Source organism: Corvus brachyrhynchos, unplaced genomic scaffold, assembly GCF_000691975.1.
Source record: "Corvus brachyrhynchos isolate BGI_N302 unplaced genomic scaffold, ASM69197v1 scaffold45, whole genome shotgun sequence".
NCBI classification, from domain to species: Eukaryota; Metazoa; Chordata; class Aves; order Passeriformes; family Corvidae; genus Corvus; species Corvus brachyrhynchos.
In genome coordinates, this window is record NW_008238361.1 from 508,180 (window position 1) to 528,648 (window position 20,469).

Genomic DNA, 20,469 nt, shown 5'->3' on the forward strand with positions numbered 1-20,469 from the left:
CCCGGGCCGATCCACCCCGGGGGTTCCCGCGGCGCCCGGGGATCTGCTCGGGGGCAGATCCTCAGAGCGACATCGGTCCCGGTGGGAGGACCTGTCGCGGTGCTCTGCGGTGCCCGTGCCTCCTCCCGCCCCTCCGCACCGCCGGCGGGACGGCGCTGCCGGCGCCTCGCAGGGCTCCGAGCAGGGTGCGGAACACGTCCGGGCCCCTCGGCACAGGGTCCTCTCTCGGGCGGCAGGTGCTGAGACACTCCCTCCCTTCAGTCGTCCCTCTAAAACCTAAACCCGCGCTCGCTAGCAGCACTCTGAAACCAGCGGTAAGCAAGGCAGTGTATCACAGAATATTTTACAAATTTTCTATTAGGTTTACTGGACTTTGCCTTTCTCTCCGTGTTTTCACCAGAGCAGTTTCCTTGTGTGATGCTCATTAGGACCTTGCTGAGAGGGGAGGTCACAGCCCCAAGTGCAGGGAAGGACCGTGCCCAGCGGCCCATCCAGGTGCTCATAGAATCTCTGCTTTTGGGCAGGGGGGAGGAACAAAGCTCAGCTGTGGGCTGTGAAGTACTTCTGTGTAGTATTGCACATCTGGTAATCTCTGGTACCTCCACAGGATGTAACACCTGCTCCATAAGAGCTCTTCTCCTTATTTCTCTAGAGTTTTGTTGTCCAGGTTTGGAAGGGAACCCCAGGAGCAGGCAGCCCCATGCAGCCCTTGTTTTCCCGGTGTGCCTGAATTAAATCAGAGCATTGCCAGCACCGTGGCCGTCACCACTTCCCTCTGGAGAGCATCCAGAGCACTAAGGAATCATATTGGCTTTGACTGTTTTTTATATAAAAGTCCTGTGTTGCTTTGCTCTCCAAAGGGGCAGTGCAGGGTTCTCTTCTCCTTACCCTGTTCCAGAGCCTGGCTCAGGCAGGGGGTATGTACAGACCAGACAGGCAGATGTGTGGCAATAGAGGGGACACTCAGTGTGACTGTCTGGATGGAAAATTCCTTGTCAAACCACTCAGATGTGACTTCAGGAGCTTTCAGTGCTGGGGACTCTCTTATGCAAGCAATTCCAGGCTTGCAGTCGGTCAGTGCTGTCAGCCCTGTGTTATCTCAGCTGCCTCCCCGTGAAGTTTGTACCCACAGCCCTGTGCTGGATCTGCCCTCAGCCCCTCATGGACTGGGGCCAGCAGGTCCTTCTTCAGCTCTGTGCATGTGCTGTATTGCACAAAATCCCTGCACTCACAGTGCTTTGCTGTGTCACTCATGTCCCATAAAGCACAACCCTCCCAAGGATACCTTGCCTGTTCAAAGCTAAAAATGTCCTTTGGCAGCTTATTACAACAAAAGTCATTTCCCTGGGTGTTGTTGCCCATTCTCTGCCCTGTTAATATTAATTTCAATGCCTGGACTCACCTCCTCCCTGCTGGGTTTTGCCTTGGCTGCTGAGCTTTTCCTGAGTAAGTGTGAAATGGTGAGTACCTGACCCCATTCATCTGCTAAATGTGATCTATGATTTCTTCATAGAACCTTCACACCTCTCCAGAATTGCCTTTGACGTGACAGCCCAGTTTCTTAATCTATGCCTGATCCCTTTGCTGTCTGTACTTCTCCTGTGCCTTTTTGAGGTGGGTGACAACATCTGATCCCACATGGCAGAACAGGGCTGGATCTTCTCCTGGTGTCTCCTGATTGTGCTCTCTCCGTGAGCTGAGGAGTTGTCCAGTGCTCCCCAGGGAGGCACAGCCCTCTGTTCCCAGCAGGGATGGCTGACAGTGTGCTGATAGCCTGTGCACAGCTGAGGCTGTTTGTTCTTCTGTGTGATGTTATTCTCCTCTGACTTTTGATCCCTCAGCATGGGACAGTGATGGAGTCCCCATCCCTGGAGGGATCTGACAGCCACGTGGATGTGGCACTTGGGGACTTGGGTTAGTAGCAGCCTCGGCAGTGATGGAGGAACGGTTGGACTCGGTCTCAGAGGGCTTTTCCAATCCAAACCATTCTGTGATTCCATGGTGAAACTTTTTTGCAATGCTCTGAAGTCAGTCCTACTTCTTCAGCCTTCAGCAACCCCTGTGACCTTCTTACTGCTTCCCCTCTCCATCTCCCCGGAGCACTCAGCCCACGTTCCCGTGCCACAGGCTTGCACGGTGAAGCTGCTGTTTCTCTCTGCCTCGGACCTCAGCTGCTGCCAGAGAAACAGGCTGACTCTGGTGAAGATCAGAGTGGCTCTGCCAGGTGGCAGCAGAGTTTCTTTGCCGTGGTCAGTTCCCAGCAGCTGTGCAGTTGGAGAACAAGGGGCTGTGCCAGACCCACACCCACACCCACCCTATGGCACCTTTACTGGTACCTTCTCCGGTTTTTGTCCTGGCTCCATCACCATCAGGGGGCTGGACAATGGGAAACAGACAGTCTGTAATTTCTAGGATCTCCTTTGAGCCCCTTTGTCCAATGGTGAAACTTTTGCCACCTGGGACCCTCCTGAGTCCAGTCAGTCAGGTCCAGGTATGTGTCCTGTGGTGTGGAAACATCCCTTCCCAGCGGAGGTGGCCCAGGGGCAGCTGTGTCCTGGCACTGGGGTCTGTGCCTGAGGCAGGGGACCCAGGCAGTGTGGAAAGCCTGCAGTCGTGGGAACTCCAGACCTGTTATTTGGAAATAAGATGACAGCCTATCTAGAAGGGCACAATACAGAATGACCGTACAGAATGATCAAAGATGGAAATGTTCTGGATATTCAGCATTTCCTCGCATCAGGCCACTTAGATCTTTGCTTTCCAATTTAATTTTGAAATGCTCTACCTCTAACTATGGTGAGTAGAGATGGATTATGACTTAGTGGAAGATTAATGCCCTGTTAATTTGTGTAGTAAAAAGTCTGTGCTGAAATGTAGAACCTTGTGTGGTTCATGAGAGAGAGCGGGTCTGGGCTTTGTTCCTCAGAGTTTTTAGTTCAATTCTGTTAGCCCGTGGTGTCAGTGGCCTTGTGTTAAATGTTCAGTTCTTTCCATTTAACTTTTGAAGTTGCACTGTGTCTGTCAATGGGTTTAAATTATTCACCAGCCCTCATGAAGCTGGTGTTTAAACTCCTATTCTTCCACCTCTTGTTCACTTGTGGTATCGCACTTGTTCCTCAGTTATCTAGTAATTCATGTACTTGATGCTGATGATGACAAAGTGGTGGAAGCACACAAAACCCATCTTCTTGTGCTGGTTTGTTGGGAATCAGGTGCTGGCTCTGTTCTTACTGCTCCGTAAGCTCATTGCATGGTGTGTCTGCCTGTTCTGTGTGTTTTCTGGCAGTTACACTGAGAACTAAAAGGCAGAAAATGTTGCTTTTTAGGTAAGTTAGGCAGATTTTTTTCTTCTCTGAAGATCAAGTCATCCTGCCCCTGATTCATGGTGGGACTCATCCAAGAATCTGGTGTGTAGTCTCAGCTCCTATTGCAATAACAGCAGGAAAAACATCCTTGAAAACCATGTATGTCTTTGCCAAACCCAGGGAACATCTGCTCCTGGGGTCGCTGGGTCCAGAAGTTGCTTTCCTGGTGTGCCAGGGTGTGAATCCTCCCCCGCCCCTCGGCTGGCTCCTGCTGTGTGTTGGGTCCTGCCGAGCACCAGCTGCCCTTGGGAAGGGACCCCTCTGTCCTTCAGCGTGCCCGAGACTGCTGTCCCTGCTGGAGGGAGCCTGTGGTGTGTCCTGTCCTGCTCTGCCCTGGCCCTGCCCCAGCTCTCCAGCCAGTCCTGGCGGGACAACCTGCCCGTGGTCCCTCTGGGGGTGATGGGCTTTGGGGAGGGTCAGGAGAGGTTTGTTAGTGACTGCTGGAAAGCTCCATGCTCAGAGGACTGGGACTGTTGGTGGCCAGGTTTGGATGCCTGGCGTACTCTCTGCAGCCATGGTGTGTTTCAGTTGTTCACTTTCTCCTAATTTCTCAATCAGAGAACGGAATGTTTTAAGGGAATTGTTGTGCTTGAGTAAACAAAGGAGTCATGTTCATTACTGGATTAAAGAGTGCCTTATTTTGAAAGTTTGGGAGCACATTTTCCTCCAGCCTCTTTGAGCCTCTAACTCCTTGACAGTCACCTTACTCCATTCCCCGGTTTCCAGCGTGGTGGGAGTCCCAACTTCCACCCCATGACAGTGCATCACCAATGGCATTGCCAGGACTGTCCTCAGGAATTGTCTGGGGAGGGAGTAAACATTTCTTGCTGCATATAGGGACTGCAGAATTTCAGTCAATAATTGCAAATTCTTCCTCTTCTTTCATGATGTAAAATTGCTCTGTGGGAGGGGAAGCAGTTCAAAGGTGGTGCTGGCTTGAATAGTGGGAGGACGATCTTCCATCATTGTGCTGTTATTCCTTTGGTCTGTAAGCTGAGGGGAGTGTCTTGCTGGCCCCTCTGGAACAGCAGCTGAGGCAAATCAGAGCAGAAATGGTCCAGATGTGTAATGTGAAACTTGGTATACATTGCCAGTGGCTGTAGATGGACTGGTTATGAAGCTGACATGGACAATTTTTTCCAGTGGAAGGAGATGTCATGAATAACCAGGAGCAGCACTGGGGCTTTCCTGATGGAGCAGCAGGGATAAGGCACAAATTCTGGAGAGTGCTGTGTCCCTGAGGATGTGAGTAGGGATGGGGATACAGGCTTGGTGGAGCAGGAGTGGTTGCACAGGTGTCTGTGAGGAGCTCTGTGGGAGGCACAGCGGGGATGTGACACAGGGAGAGAGCTGGAGGGGTTTGTCACCTCCCCTGCTCCGTGGGACGGGAGTGGGAAAAGCGTGGATGTTCCCAGTGGCACGTTCAGAAGGGCCCAGGCTCCTCCCCTGATTCCACAAGAGCTGAGGCAGCTGTAGTAGCACAGGTGCAAGAAACCTGTATTTTTATAGTTATGCTCAATCATCTTTCTGCTCTGTTAACAAAGGGTTCTGGATGGACAGAAATGCTCTTGAAAACAGGGCCAGGGATTTGTATCTGGTTTGTGATTTCTATCAATTTTTCTTCATGAGAAGTCAGCCAACAGCACAGGCAGGTGTCTGAGGAACCTGGGCTTCTGCTTTTGTAGAATTATATTTAAAAGTGGTCTGTGAAAGTCTTCTGCGAGGAAAGCATCTTGTCTTTCCCAAAACTCCAACTCTGATCTTGTCTCTGAACAGATTCAGCTACAGTTTTCCTTCTTTTCCTCTGTGTGTGAGCAGCATTCGGTGGTGCAGCGCCCTTGTCATTCCAGCAATGGCTGTCTCAGTTTGGTCAGGGTGAGGGTCAACCATCCTCAACTCTCCCCATGTTTGTGGGGCTCAGGGGCCCCCCTGGAGCTGCTTGGGATATGCAGGGACAGTTTTGATCAGCTCTGCTCTCAGGCAATCTGCAAATACAGAGTATGGATAGATCTGTCAGTTATCCACTGCAGATGATGTAATAAGGATAATTTTCCATTTTATTTTAGGCTGTGAGAAAGGAAGAAAAACACCATAATGACGTGTCTAAAGCCCCGAAGACACTTGCAATAATCTTAGACTCATTTCCTCAATAATGCTTTTATTTTGCAGTTTTGGTGATGATGTGTCTGTTTTCCTTCTGCTAGATCTCTAATTTATTTGGATCTGATGAGTCTTGCTCCCTGCAGCAGTTCTGGGACCAGGGTAATGTCTTTAAGGAGATATTTGCCTGCTGTGCTGTGTGTGAAGGATGGTGCTCACTCCTGTGCCGAGGGAGAGCTGAGGCAGCAGCTCCTGGCACACCTGCACCCAGGATAAACACGGACATACCGTGCCAAGGAAGTTTATTGTGGGCCCGAGCTGAAGATGAACACCATGAGCTGTTATTTGAGAAGGGTGGTACAGGATGGAGATTGTTGTAAGGGAAGCAAAGAGTGTCACAGAAACAGAAATCAGATTTGTGCTGATGTCTGTCAGCACTTCTGCGCTCCTCCAGGGACTCTGAGATTGCAGAATCATGGAATGGTTTAGGCTGGACAAACCCTCTGAGATCATTGAGCCCAGCTGTACCCCCAGCACTGACAAGCCCACCACTAACCCATGTTTTACTTTTCAACTCTTATCCTTAAATAAAAGAAAGCCCTTCTCCTTCCCCCCAGTTCCAAAAGAAACTGAAGGATTATGGCTAAAATTATTCTCCTGAGTAGAGCAGGGCTGAGTCTTGCAGAGTTGGAGCTGACCCAGAAAGGGTTGCCCGGACAAGGTGCCTCACCTGAGGAGACATGGGGAGGAGGAGTCTGTCATTCTGCCCGTGTTCATCCTGGGGTGCTGTGCCTCGGTGACCCCGGCTCGGTGCTCTCCAGTCAGCTCTGGCACAGCTGGGGTGTTGCTGGTGTGAGCTGGTGACTGGGATGGGCAAAGGGTGCCGTGGTTTGGGAGTCAGCAGCAGCTTTCACGAGAACTACTTTTTGGGGTGGTCAGTCTTCTCCACCACACAAGACAAATGACATCTATGAAAGTCCCTGGGACCAAGATTTAGAAACTTATTGTCTGTGAATGTTGGGGACTTGTGCTGTTGGGGGTGTCCTGGCACCAGCTTCCTCCTGCAGGCCAGGGCCCCATTCAGCAGCAGCTGGCAGGCCCAGCTGGCACGGTGTCCTCGAGGCTCTGCTGTGCCAGGGTCTCGTCCCCACCGCTGTCCCCTGTTTGCCAGGCCTGCAGTGCGTGTGCCAGCTGTGCGAGCACACCAACTTCACCTGCCACACGGAGGGCGCCTGCTGGGCCTCGGTCATGCTGACCAACGGGCGCGAGGAGGTGGTCAAGTCCTGCGTCTCCCTGCCGGAGCTGAACGCCCAGGTCTTCTGCCACAGCTCCAAGAACATCACCAAGACCGAGTGCTGCTACACCGACTTCTGCAACAACATCACGCTCCGCCTGCCCCTCGGTGAGTGCCAGCCCAGCCCCAGTGCTCGTCTGAGCTCCAGAGTGCTCAAACCCCGTGCAGGGAACACGACTGCAGGAGCCGGTCCTTGGGGGCTTTAGAGGCTGTCTGTAAAACACAGCTGGTTTTGTCCCAGCTTGTTTCAGACAGCAAAACACAAACTGCGGCTCTGTTTGTGGCAGAGGGAATTTCTTGCATGTCTAAAGCTATCCTAAAGGCTGGCTTCGATGTCCTACAAGCACAGGGTCACCTCGGGGGCAGGAGGGGTGGAGGACCCTAAGCCACTGCTGGGGACCTCTTTGGCTGATGCGGTTTCAGCAATCTGAGCCTGGGGGGGCTGTGGTTGGTGTGAGCAGCCTGTGAGGCAGCATCACATCAGTGTCACAGAGTTTTGCTCAGCAGGGATGAGCAGCTGTGAGATTCCTGGTCCTAATGAGAGGGAGGAAAAAGGCACTTCCAGGGCCTCTGTGTATTACCCAGCCGGTGCAGTGCACGAGTCTGCCAGGCTCGAAGTTTCGTAATTAAGTTGATTTGGTGCTTTCTAAAAATAAATATTTATACTATTTTTAGTATAATTTTAATTTAATTTTTTTGATTCTTCTTTCCAAGATTTGTGTTTATTCCAGACTTTTTTTAAAAAGGTGTAAAATATACTATTTTATCAGATAATACCTTTTTATGTACTTACACCGGTAAGACATGTTGCAGGTAAGAAAGATGCAAATTAATACACAATTTACAATTATAACTTGAATTTAAGACACTATCATGTAGTTCTTAATGGAATTTGAATGGCTGTTTCTGGGCAGACCATGGGGGAGCTGCTGTGGGAGCCTTGGGCACTGTCACCTCCTGGTGAACCCTGGTACCAACCTCATGTGTGCTGTGGGGCGGGAATAAGGATCATTTGAATGTTTTTCTTGCAGTTGACCACGGAAGGGACACACTAATTGTGGTCATGCTCTAGAAATAAAGTGCCATGGTGGTTTTTCCAAGTTGGGATGAAAGCTGCTATTTCTAGAGGAGCAGCAGAGGGCACATCTGTTGTCCCAGCACTCGGACTTGCAAAACCTCTCGTTTCATATTTCAGTACCCCAAAAAAAAGAATTCTTATCCTGAGACCTTTACTCTACAGATTTAGGGGAGGGAGCTCATGTCAGTTGGAATTGTACCAGTGCCAGTGTGGTTTCTGTGCTGGCCTATCCTCACAGGGTTCATGTTGTTGGGAAGCTGCGTGGGGACAGCTCCAGGGTCAGGCCCTTGTCTCACACGTGGCCAGTGGCACTTGGGACAGACACCTTGATAGGGAAGGTCTACTGTGCTTTACCTGTATCATCTGTCTCCATCTCCATCTCTATCTGTCTCTATCTACCTCTATAGATAGAGTCTAACTATATCTCTGTCTCTCTATTTCTATGTCTATCTCTATTTTCTGTATCAAGCTCCTTATATATATATATATCTCTCTACCTTTGTGTATATATATATATATATTTCCTTATGTGTATATACATTGTATACCTACCCACTTACCTGCTGACCTGTTTAGTCTGTCTCCATTATGCAAATTCTAGTTTAAAAGTGGAGCATGTGGGCATGAAAAACTTGCCTTTAGGCAGGAGCGGCTCTCCTGGAGGAGGAGAAGCCCTGAGGAGGTCCAGCAAGGTGCCCATCCCTGCTAGGTGAGGCTGGATCTTTGTGTCCTGCTGGGACACAAACCCACCCTTCAGCTCTTCTCCATGAAGCTGACCTGCTTCAGCTCAAAGGTTGGATGGGCTTGGAGCAACCTGGACTAATGGGAAGTGTCCCAGCCCGTGGCAGGGACTTGGAACCAGCTGAGTTTTAAGGTCCCTCCCAACCCAAACCATGGTGGCATTCTGTGACTGTCTGTACTTACCAAAGGTTTGTGTTGTGAAGGAGTGCCCAGAGAACAGTGAGATGACCCACAGGGTGAGGACCTCTGAGGGCAGAGAGCAGTGTATGGTTTGGTGCCTGTGCCTGAATTCCCATGGCAGAGCTGCAGGTGGCAATGCCTGCCCCAGCCAGCACAGGGCTCAGGGTCAGGGCCTTGGGTGACAGGAGCTGACTTTCCTTTGAGTGGTTTATTTTTGTTTGGTTGGCTTTTTGGTGTGGTTTTTTTTTTTTTAACAATGTATGAAAATCTTTAAAGACAGGTTAAACCTGGATCTCTGCTTTTATATCCTCCTTCTTGTGGGCAGGGATTTCATTGCATATTCTACATTAGCAGGTGAAAATATCAAAATGCAGGATGAGTTTGCAGTAATTGGGTTTTTTTTCTGTGTCACCTTAGATTTCTTTCCAGGTTTCTGCTGGTTTAACTGGGATACTTTCTGCCCCAGCAGGTGACTTGATGTGAGCTTCCCCTGTCACAGCAGGGCTGCAGAAAGCACCTTGTGTGCTGCTGCCACGAGGGACCTCCCCGTGATAAATTGTCCCTTGCACATTCCTCGTTCTGGTTTTCTCTGCAGAACTCACCACCATGCCCTCAGCGTGCAACAGGCTGGTTTCAGGAGTTGCTAGTCAGACCTAGATTTTTCCAGCCACAGATTTGTGTCTCACAGGATTTTTGGGCCGTATTTGAGATCTGGGAGACGGAGTTTATGATCTCTGCCCCCCCCAGTGGTGAGTGGGGTCTGTTACGGTAGAATTTAATTTTAGATTCTAGCCCAAACTGTATTTTTGAAATGGTTCTAATGTATTCTGTAGAGCTGACTAGAGCCTCCCCATTAAGAGAATACAATAGATTTTTTTACTACATTGGAAAGAATATGTAATTTTGCCCCCTGAGTAGCCCAGGAACACACACAGTTCGGGGCTTGTGGAAGCCTTATAGTGGAAGCTTTACAGTGTCAAAAGCAAATGCTGTGTGTGAGAATGACTTTTCCATTGGAGGGAAAAAATCACTTCCTTTTTTTGCTGCCTGCAAGTACTATTTTGTTTATGCAAGTTGGACCATAACCGCCCCGCATTGTGCAACTGCTGAGTACTGCCAGATGTGCTGCTTTTGGTTCACACATGGCAACATGTCTCAGCTTCTATTCTTGGTTAGTCAGTCAATGAACAGTACATTTGAAATTGGATTGCAAAATGTTGTGATTAATGGTGGTGTTTTGCTGGGTTTGGGTGGTCATGAGGAGTTGTCTGATTTCCCCAGGAGTCTGACCTTTCCCAGCTGTTGTGGCTGTCCCTAGGCTGATGGTTTGTGCTGGGCAGGAGGTGTGTTTGTGGTGTTTGGTTTGAGCTGTGGGGAGCCCCACGACCCCTGAGGGCTCCTGGTCTTGGGGCACCGTGGTGCAGAGGTCAGGGTTGAAGATGGCCCACACTGACCAGAGCACAGGAGCTGCAGCGCTGGTTTGCCCCCAGCCTCGACGTGCGCTCCGTGAGGAGCTGGAAAGGGTCTGAGCAGTTGCCACCAGCCTCGACCTGCACTTGGTCTTTGTTACAGCCAGTAGACTAAAGGATGACAAAGGAGGTTTCTGGTTGACTCCTTCCAAGGAACCCCTCTAGACCATCAGGATCTCATCATTCTCTGAGAACTCAGTGGAGACTCCCTGCAGTCTGGCCCAGCCACCACAGCTTCCAGCCCCACTGCAAACTTGCCTTCTGCCCTGGAGATCTCCCACCTCAGCAGCATCCCAGGGGACCCGTGAGCAGCCCTGAGCTCCACTTTACTCTGAGCAGTTGTGACTTGCAGTTGTGAAGGCTGTGTCTGCCTGTATTCCTGGAGCTGGGTGTCACCCTCCGAGAGTCCTTGGCTTTGCCTCTGCAGTGCTGTGACATCCCGCTCTGCATTCCCGGGATGGCTGGGAGCATCAGGGTCTCCGTGATCCCTCCTTCTCTCCACCTGAGGTCACTCCTGCTCCTGCCCCAGGGTGTCAGAACACTCTCACTGGCCCTCTCTGCCTGCTGTGGTCCCTTCAGCCTGGCTCCCAAAATGGTGTATGGGAGGGAAAGGACTCCAAAACGCAGTGCTGTTGCAGCTCTCCCGCAGCCTGCTCCACGAGTCTGTGCTGATACCAATTGTGCCCGTACACATTGTCAGGGAAAGCGCATCACATCACTTTTCTGTTAAAATTGCAGACTTTTTTCCCTGGTAATAATGGTATTGTTGCTTTTTTTAAGCATATACTGAGAAATTTTTCTCTGCCCCTTAAAATCCTGCTATAACCCGAATTTCAGAGGTTTATGGTGTACAAACTGCGCAAAGTGCACTGCAGTTTATAGACTGTTACATCCCAGGATGTATTGTGTCCTTGTCCTGCGGGCCAGTCCGTGAGGATGCCCTTCCCAGTCCCTTCCCACCAGCCCAGTTCTTGCTGTTCAAAGTTTCCTGATGATTTTCCTTTTGTTACTGTTTGCAGTGGCCTAAGGACAATAAACTTCTATTTTGTTCATTTAGTGTTATGCTGGTTTTCAGCAGTTGGTGGGAAGAGCTGACATGGTGTGGTCAGTGTCTCGTGTGTGTTTGTCTTCACCAGCCCCTGCCGGGGATGAATGAACCTCATTGCTACCGGGAATGAGCCTGACGAGCCCTGCAGGGAGGATGCCGGTTTGGATGGCACAGGGGAAGTGCTGAACAGCCAGGGGACAGCTCATGCCCTGCACTCTACCCTCTGTGAGCCCGTGTGCCCCGGCCAGCACAGAGCCAGTCCCGCTGCTTTACACATGTCCTGGGGGGCAGGGCTGGCTCGGCGAGGCACTGGGGCTCCTAGGGCAGGGGATCTCTCCATACTGTACTTCACCCCTGTTTCAGGGAAACATCAGCCCTGTGGAAACAGAATGAAAAACGTTTAGGAGATCCCAGCATGTCAGTTAACAAGCAGCAGTTCCAAGGAGGCATCCTGCTCGTAAATCCTCTTACAAACCTCCCACGTCACCCCTGAAGCATCCTCTTGAAGTCATTAAAGGAAAAACCTGTGAACAAAATGTACCAGCTTTGTGTTCAGGAAGGTTGGAGTTGTTCTGGTGAATAGATGTAGTATTGACTGGAGGAAGGGTGCTGAGGCCGTTGGCTGCTGCATTTGAGAGCCCACGTCGTTTTTGTCACTCTCAGACTCCAGGTTGTGGTGTGCACGTGGCCCAGCCTTTCCCTGAAGGAAAAGAGTGACCTTGCATGGGGTGGAGTTCATGATTCTTACATCTTCTGCAGCCCTGAGATCCCGTTTGAACTCATGGTTCTGAGTGTTGAGGTTTTTTTATGGGTCATATTTCTGGTTTGTTTTATTTGCAGGGAAAGTGCTGGTCGATTTTTATTTTAAAACTTATTTAAAATTTTGGGGACATTAAGGGAATCATGTGTATGTGTTCATGTGCAAGTGAATCCCTTAGCAGTGTCTTCCTCGGGCTTGATACAGAGCTGGGGCGGTGGTCGGAATGCTGGCCTGAGACCAGGCTTCCTGCTCAGAGGGTGTGTGGGGAAAGGCTCCGTGGCCGGCAGTGCTCTGTTCTGCCTCCTGCTCAGCACAGCTGTGGGAAAGCATCGATCTCAGTTGGTCACTGCTCTGCAGCCCCTCGCTCGTGTCCCTTCCCAACGCCGCTCTCCCGTGTGTCTCCCAGCAGCGTCGGAGGCTCCCGGCAGAGCGGGGCCGCGCTCGGCGGTGCTGGCGGTGGCGGTGGCGGTGCCGAGGGCAACCTGGTGAGCTCCGGGAAGACGCTGAGGGATCTCATCTACGACATGACGACCTCTGGCTCTGGCTCCGGTACGTGGGGTGCCCTGCCCGCCACCGTGGGTTTAATGCTGCTGCTTGTGGCCACCCCTCACGGCAGCGATGGGCTCTGGGTGCTCTTCTTCTGTCAAACCGCAAAAGTTCAGTTCTTTGTTGGAATGGAGGAGTTAAAAAAGTGAACTCAGAAATCAGAATCAAGTGTGAAACCCAGTGCTGCTGGCCGATGTGACATGGCTGATCATGAAAGGTACTAAACCCACCTGGGCAGGTCAGGATGCTGCTTCTCAAATATTTTGTGTTTCATAGCAGAATAATGTTCCTTCAAATTCTTGTTTTGAGCAGAACATCCATCTTTTTAGCATTTTTCCCATTTCTGGTATCTTGCCTACTGTGATGCTTCCATTGCTACTGAGAACTTGTTAAACCAAAGAAACCTAAAAATGAGGTGGGAATTCACAAATTCCAGGTCACTGGGCCAGTGGCATGTCTGGGGTGTATAGCCCAACTTTCCTTAACTAGAACTTTTATTGCAAAATATGTAAACTATGCTTGCTTTTATTTATAAGTAAAAAATGTACAAATGGTGCCTAATTTAATTAATTTCCATGAACTGCATACCTCTGAGGATTAAGTGGTTGTTCTTCCCTAATGCTTTTTCACAGCTCTAGTGAGCAGACTTTGGCTTTATTTATTCTGAAGTTTTAGCTGTTCCCAGCCATCCCTGAGCCAGGAACAGGGCTGGACTTGAGCAGAGCCAGAGCCCCGTGCACCAAGGTGATTTGTTCTGATTTCAGCCAAAATCAAGGTTGCAGTTATTTAAAAAAAAAAAAGGTAAAAAAATTTAACAATTCCTTGTTTTAAGGCCCCAACAAACACAGAATCAAATCAAACCAGGCAGGATTTGTGGCTGGCAAAGCACAGTGGAGCTGCTATAATAATTTATTTTAATTTTCAAAAATTTCAGCCAGAGCAGAGCAACTAATTGACTGCAGGACAGCTGCAGTCTGTATCAAACCAAATTGAGTAGTTCAGGCCAAATTTTAAAGTTTTTACTGGGGTTTAAGAAAGTTTTTTATATGTACAGAGACTGGGAAGTAACATTAAGAAGCCTGATTTGAGGAGATATTGGTTGGGACAGGATTTTCCCTTGATAGTCTAGGAAAGCAAGGCCATGAGTGTAGCTCAGTGGGAAAGGTCAGTGTTGGGGTTTGAAGGTCCCAGCTGAGCTATTTCACAGGTACCTGTCTCTCCTCTTAACTAGGTCTGCCTCTGCTTGTCCAGAGAACTATCGCAAGGACTATTGTCCTGCAGGAGATTGTGGGAAAAGGCCGATTTGGCGAAGTCTGGCGTGGGAAGTGGTGCGGGGAGGATGTAGCTGTGAAAATCTTCTCCTCCAGAGACGAGCGGTCCTGGTTTCGGGAGGCAGAGATTTACCAGACGGTCATGCTGAGGCACGAAAACATCCTGGGCTTCATTGCTGCTGACAACAAGGGTAAGCGGCGAGGCGTGCGCGGCACTGCGGGGCTCCTTCCTCTTAGAGAGCTTTTCCAACCCAAGAAATTCTCTGATTCTATGTGATGGCCTTGGCAGTGCTGGGATAGTGGTTGGACTCAGTGGTCTTAGAGTGCTTCCCAGCCCCAATGTTGGCACTCACTAAATCCTGAGTGTCTGTCTCAGAACAGCTTTCGCTGCCCCCACTCCCATTGAAGCACCGCCTGAACTATGCGGCTGCCCTGAGCTCCTTCCCGGTGGGACAGCTGGCACGCTTGCTGGCTTGCATTCCCTGAAAAGGGGAAGGCTTTCCCTAGCTAATATTTTTAATAATCTTGCTTCCTCTGGGTAGATAACGGGACGTGGACTCAGCTCTGGCTTGTCTCTGAGTACCACGAGCAAGGCTCCCTGTTCGACTACCTGAACCGGGGCACGGTGACGGTGGAGGGCATGGTCCGGCTGGCGCTGTCAGTGGCCAGTGGCCTGGCCCACCTCCACATGGAGATCGTTGGCACGCAAGGCAAGTGCTTCCCTCCCACTTTTACTTCAAGTATTTTGAGGAGCTTCAGTGTTCTCAAAAACATTTACGGGTGACGTGATATCGTGAAGTGTTTTCTAAACTGTTAACACCAGGGGGAACAGTGTGAGTGTGAGTGGTGCAGTATAGACAGGGAACAGGGACCTTACCTTCCCACTTCCATTGTCTGCAGGCCTTTAAATAGGTGCCTATGGAAGCAGCTCTGCTAAAGGGGAATGAGCACCAATGAAGGAAAAATTTCTTCATGGAAAGGTTTATCCAGCCCTGGCACAGGTTGCCCAGGGCAGTGATGGGGTCACCATCCCTTAAGGGACTTAAAATCTGTGTGGATGTGGCACGTGGGGACGTGGGTTAGTGGTGGCCTTGTCAGTGCTGAGGAATGGTGGGACTTGGTGGTCTTAAAGGGTTTTTACCACCCAATCCATTCAGCAATTCTGTAATTTTCCAAATTAATTTGGAGGGTGAACTTCTAGTTTCTCTTTCTGTGTTTTATTCCTGAAATACAGCTATTGAAACAAAAATGCCCTTAAAGCTTTCTTTTGAAGTTGACATCATTTAGCAGAGCTTCACTTGGTTCAAAATAGGCCTCAATATTTTTATATGGTATAGTAACAAAAGTGACTAAAACTGTTTTTACGTCCTTGCTCATGATATTAAAATCCAGGCTGTTGTTATCAAAATTGGAGGCGGTTTCTCTCACTGTGAACAGGGAAGCCAGCGATCGCGCACCGGGACCTGAAATCCAAGAACATCCTGGTGAAGAGGAACGAGACCTGCGCCATTGCCGACCTGGGCCTGGCGGTGAAGCACGACTCGGTGCTGAACACCATCGACATTCCCCAGAACCCCAGGGTGGGCACCAGGAGGTGGGTGAGGCAGCTGCAGCTGCCGGCCTGGCTCCGTGGGGATGGCTCCTCACAGCCCTGCCCTCCACCAGTGATGTCCCCTCCGCTCTTGGCATCGGGCAGGGATGGCCGCAGCCCTGTGGGGTGGGTGGGGGAGGAGGTTGCAGACCCTGCTGTGGAATGGAGCTCTCTGCCCCACGTGGGGCATCACGTGTGGGTCACCTGGCCCCCAGTGCTGTGGGCCTGGGCAGGGCACGGCTGCCAGCACCACGAGGGGTCACGGGGCCCTGGCATGTGGCAGCACAGCTGTGGCCTTTTGTAGGAGCTGCCCCAGCAAACTGACCCTGTGTGCCCTAAAGGTACATGGCCCCCGAGATCCTGGACGATGCGATGAACATGAACATCTTTGAGTCCTTCAAGCGTGCAGACATTTACTCTCTGGGGCTGGTGTACTGGGAGATAGCCCGGAGGTGCTCCGTTGGAGGTGAGGTTTTGGCCTTTCATCCAATCCCAGCTTGGTTTGGGTTGGAAGGGCCATTAAAGCTCATCTCGTTCCACCCCCTGCCATGGGCACCTACACAGTAAATCTTCCCTAGGAATCACTGAGGAATACCAGTTGCCTTACTACGACCTTGTGCCTTCTGATCCTTCGATAGAAGACATGAGAAGGGTTGTCTGTGAACAGAAGCTCAGACCAAGTATTCCAAACCAGTGGCAAAGCTGTGAGGTAAAAGCAGTTTTCTAGTTTATTCTAGGTGTATTTTGTAGGGTTTTTTCCTAGTTTTATTTTGTTATTTATATTTTCAAGTTTAAATTAAGACAGAATTTTGGAGTGAGAGATAGGGCACACAATGCTCAGCTTCTAGCTTCTCGTGAATTTAGAAGCTTCATATGTCTAGTTCTCCTTCAGATCAATACAGAGCAAACTCTTTGCACCAAGTGCTCAACTCTGTTCAAGGCAGGTCTTAACTGATGCTGCTGCTGTTGTGTCACTGTTTCAGAGAGCTGCCCTTTATCTCCCTGTCTTAAAACCAGAAAGCAGCGGGTGGTGGTTGTATCCCTGGCTATGGTTTGTCCTGCTGCAGGCGCTGTGGTTGCGTCCCTGTGGTGTATTCCGGGGTGCTGTGTTTGTCCTGCTGCACGCACAGTGGTTGTATCTTGGCTGTTTCTGCCCCGCTGCAGACACTGGTTGTATCCTGGGTGCTGTTTCTGTGCCCTGCAGGCGCTGCGGGTGCTGGGCCGGGTGATGCGGGAGTGCTGGCGTGCCAGCGGTGCCGCGCGTCTCACCGCGCTGCGCGTCAAGAAGACGATCTCGCAGCTCTGCGTGCACGAGGACTCCAAAGCCTGACAGACCTCCCTGTGGGACGAGAGGGGAAGGCATTCTACTGTTCATCTTTCCACATGTGATAGTATTTTTGTTTCTGGTCTACCTCAGACGATGTGGTTCCTTCCGTACTGCGGTGCCCGAGGCAGAGCACCGACCTCGAGTGCTGCGTTCGGCCGTGGGGCAAGGCAGCTTGGGACTCGTAGCTGGGGTTTGGTACAGCAAGTCCGTGACTTGCTTTGGTTTTGTGAGTAAATCGGACACCAGTGAATTGCAGGAAGGAGCTTAAAGCCTCATGACAGTGTAGAAATACCTTCTGCTGTTGTGCTTTTCCTCCTTGTCACACCCCAAGCGTCCTGGAAATGTCTGGTGTTGGTTAAAGCTTGTTTGTCAGGGAAACCTCATGTTCTGTTCTCAAACCAAGTAAAAGACCAAATTAACCCAGCTTTTTACCTGTTTTTTTTGCAGGAATGTGAAAAGGGGTTGTCAGTAAATGCATTTTGAATTACTTTATTTATAATTACCTAAGTAATTAAAACTATGGAAATTCCACTAAGTGTGTACATTGTGAACAAAACCACTGAGTCAGTTCCCTATTAACATTTATTTTTATAGTCTCAATTTCGCATACAATATTGTGGTAAAAATCTGAGTTGTTCTGCTCTGTCTTTTGTTCATTGAACAGATCAATCAAGGGACAACTTTTCTTTTTAACTGTTAGTAGGAAAAATAATAGAGGCAATATGTTTCTGTTAGCTATGTAGGGATGCAACAGGAGAAATTCTACCTAAACTGAGAAAATATTTGTTTTTAGCAACATCTTTCCAATCACTGGTAACAATTTTTTAGTGCCTTCTGATGTATTGGGGGAAGCTTTAACAAAAGCCAATGCAGCCTGTTCAGAGGTTTCTTACAGAATTCTGTAACAGCACCAGGCTGGTGATGAATATTAACATTTCTGCTCATGTTTCCATAATATTACAAGCCAGCAAAGTGAGTTGTTGTATTAAAATTCACCAAAGTTTTGGCATTATGTGAATTTTGCCACACTCCATGGCCCACATATTTGAATACAATGTTTGAATATTTTTAATGGGCAAAATTATATATTTCATAGTCTTATGGTTTTTCTAATGTTTCTAAATCCAGCTGGCTCACAGAAATTAAGCCCAAAGATGTTTCCAGAATAGCAAAGCTTTTTTAGAAATATGATGTGGCCCCTGCAGCTCTGTGGCAGGCAGCTGTTGGCTGATCACAGTGAGTCAGATCAGTCTTTGGGGCAAAATCTCTTGACCTGAGCGATTGTGGGGGAGAATGAGTTCAGCCTTTACTGAGTGCCGTGGTCAGTAGTGCCATTACACCGGGTTTCATCCTGAGTGCTCATCTTCAGGACATTGTGGATACTTGGTGGCTGTAAATTGCCCGTAAATAGGCTTTGATGCAATTTACCCGTTTGCACAGGGTTTAGTCACTCCTGCTTTTGTTAAACAACAGGGCTTTGTGTGGTCTGCAGCCGAGCAGTGGAGCATTTCCCCAGAGCTGCTGGCAGGTTTTGCCCCAGTGTGGTTTCTCAGATATAATCAAGGTTGTCTTAGAGATTCAGGGAGGACTTGACAGGGCTTGGAGCAACCTGGTCTGGTGGAAGGTGTCCCTGCCCAAGGCAGGGAGGTGAAAGGAGACAATCTTTAAGGTCTCTTCCAACCCAAACCATTCTGGGATTCTAAGATTCAATTCTTATGTGCTTCAGCTGCATGAACTACCCCGTGGAGCTCAGTGATGTGACTTTGTAGGCTGCATGATCCAAATTTTGGCAGCTGCATGATCCAAAGCCTGGTGCTGACTTGACTAGCAAAAAAATTTGCAAACCTAAGATCCAGCATCTGTTCTTGTAGTATGTAACTTGAAAAAAAATCCTTATCTTAAAAAGGAAGAATCAAAGATTTATTTTTTAAAGTGGGAAAGGAGTTTCAGTTTTCAGTTCCCCACCCAGAGTCTCTGAAAATTGTTGACCAACCCGGTAATTTGAACAAGACCCTTTTGGTGCCTGGCTGGGAGGTGTGGGTGGAGGATGCTCAGGCTCGGCTGCTCCTCACACAGGTCACAGTTGCAGATCCAGAAATGCTTTAACTTTTTCCCTGGAAATATCTCTTTGCATCAGACATTATGGTCTGTTTACCCTGGCTTTTCGCCTAACTCAGTGTTTTTGCACTGGTTTTGTTTTCTTTTTTGTTGTTGAGAGGTGAATGTACATTTTGATGAACCAGAGTTGAACATAACTGAGCCAAGGGGCAGATGTTGTTGTATTGAGCTCTGAAATGTTTGTAAACTCTACACTCCTTTAGAAAAACCCCAAAGAACCCTTGTTTTAGTGGCCTTTCCCCTCCATGTGGGTTTGTCCTGTTCTAATTTAAGCACAGAGGTTATGCCAAGACACTTCTGTGCAGTTTAGGGAGGCTTCGGTTTCCTCAGAGATTACAATGTTCCTGATAATCTTCACTTAAAGCACAAGTTCTTAAGCTCATGAAAATTTTCAAGGTCAAGGATGCTCAAAACCTGTCACCACATTCAGCCTCCTAATTAATGCTTCTAGTTTGAGGGAATTACCAATATTTTATAATTTGCTTCTAATAACAATCTAAAGTTTAATGCAGGGATTATGGACTGAAAGGGAAAGTTAATTAATGTTTCCTGTAGCACCTAATTTTTTTGTGTTGCTTGAACTGCTGCCCCCAGACACTCCTTTAGAAATTCAGGCTGTAATGTCCTCTGCACTTTCCTACTTTTATAATTTGCACTTAATCAAGCCATGCCCTCATGTGACACTATAAAGAATCCCGCAATATTTTAGTCACTGCTATGTCACTTCTTTGCTTGGTACTAGATTCAGGAATTATAAATAAATTTGTTTAGAAATATTCCCAGTCCCTACAACGGGTCTGAACTTTGAGCAGGGCAAGTTCTTCTTCTCAGTCCCCGTCTGCCCGGAGCTCCTGTGCCAAGGGTGGGCTTGAGGCTGTCCCCAGCTCCCCCTTGTTCATGGGAAGGAGGTGTTTGGGTTTCATCCCTTGCCTGGGGACGGTATCACAGGACAGGGACGGGGGTGGCACTGGGGCTGCTGCCCGGGGCGGTGCTTCCGCAGGACTCTGACCGCGGAGGTGTGGGGCTTGTGCCCCTCCTTCGGCCGCACCGACAGCGGGGCACAAGCCCGTTCCTGTGCCCAGGAAGGTTATGGTTCGGTGGGGGTCTGTGAGGCTGTCCTTGGGGTGTCCTTGGGGTATCCTTGGGGGGCCCTGGGCCAGCACCTGGGTACCCCCAGCAGCACTGAAAACACGTCCCCTCCTCTGCCCTTGGCTGTGCAAGCCGCGTGTCTGTGATTCCAGGGATCGTCCCCACGGGCTGTGGTACCCCAATCCCCCCCCCAAGTTTTTAGCCTCTCCAACTGAGAACTTTGCAGCTGCATAATACTCAATGAACAATACTAGTGAAAGTTTCTGCAGCGCCTCCCTCTCGGATCGTACGTCCGCACCGACAGCGGGGCACAAGCCCGTTCCTGTGCCCAGGAAGGTTATGGTTCGGTGGGGGTCTGTGAGGCTGTCCTTGGGGTGTCCTTGGGGTATCCTTGGGGGGCCCTGGGCCAGCACCTGGGTACCCCCAGCAGCACTGAAAACACGTCCCCTCCTCTGCCCTTGGCTGTGCAAGCCGCGTGTCTGTGATTCCAGG

The 20,469-nt window shown here is 49.6% G+C and overlaps 1 protein-coding gene across 1 annotated transcript; it reads left to right on the plus strand.

Annotated features, from left to right (window-relative positions):
- Positions 1–10: 10 nt before the first annotated feature.
- On the plus strand, positions 11–19,677 carry ACVR1C (activin A receptor type 1C). Its single transcript, XM_008634982.2, has 7 exons — positions 11–6,867; positions 13,813–14,043; positions 14,395–14,562; positions 15,290–15,446; positions 15,785–15,909; positions 16,022–16,152; positions 16,648–19,677. Exons 1-7 carry the CDS (start codon positions 6,480–6,482, stop codon positions 16,771–16,773), a joined length of 1,326 nt encoding a protein of 441 aa, XP_008633204.2. The 5' UTR covers positions 11–6,479; the 3' UTR covers positions 16,774–19,677.
- The last annotated feature ends 792 nt before the right edge of the window (positions 19,678–20,469 follow it).

Excerpts from the sequence above, each read along its gene's own strand:
- ACVR1C (XM_008634982.2), top strand. The coding sequence starts at position 6,480 with ATGTTGGGGACTTGTGCTGTTGGGGGTGTCCTGGCACCAGCTTCCTCC. Across the intron at positions 14,044-14,394 it reads CATTGCTGCTGACAACAAGG|ATAACGGGACGTGGACTCAG; the intron begins GTAAGCGGCGAG and ends TCCTCTGGGTAG. Across the intron at positions 15,447-15,784 it reads CCCAGGGTGGGCACCAGGAG|GTACATGGCCCCCGAGATCC; the intron begins GTGGGTGAGGCA and ends TGTGCCCTAAAG.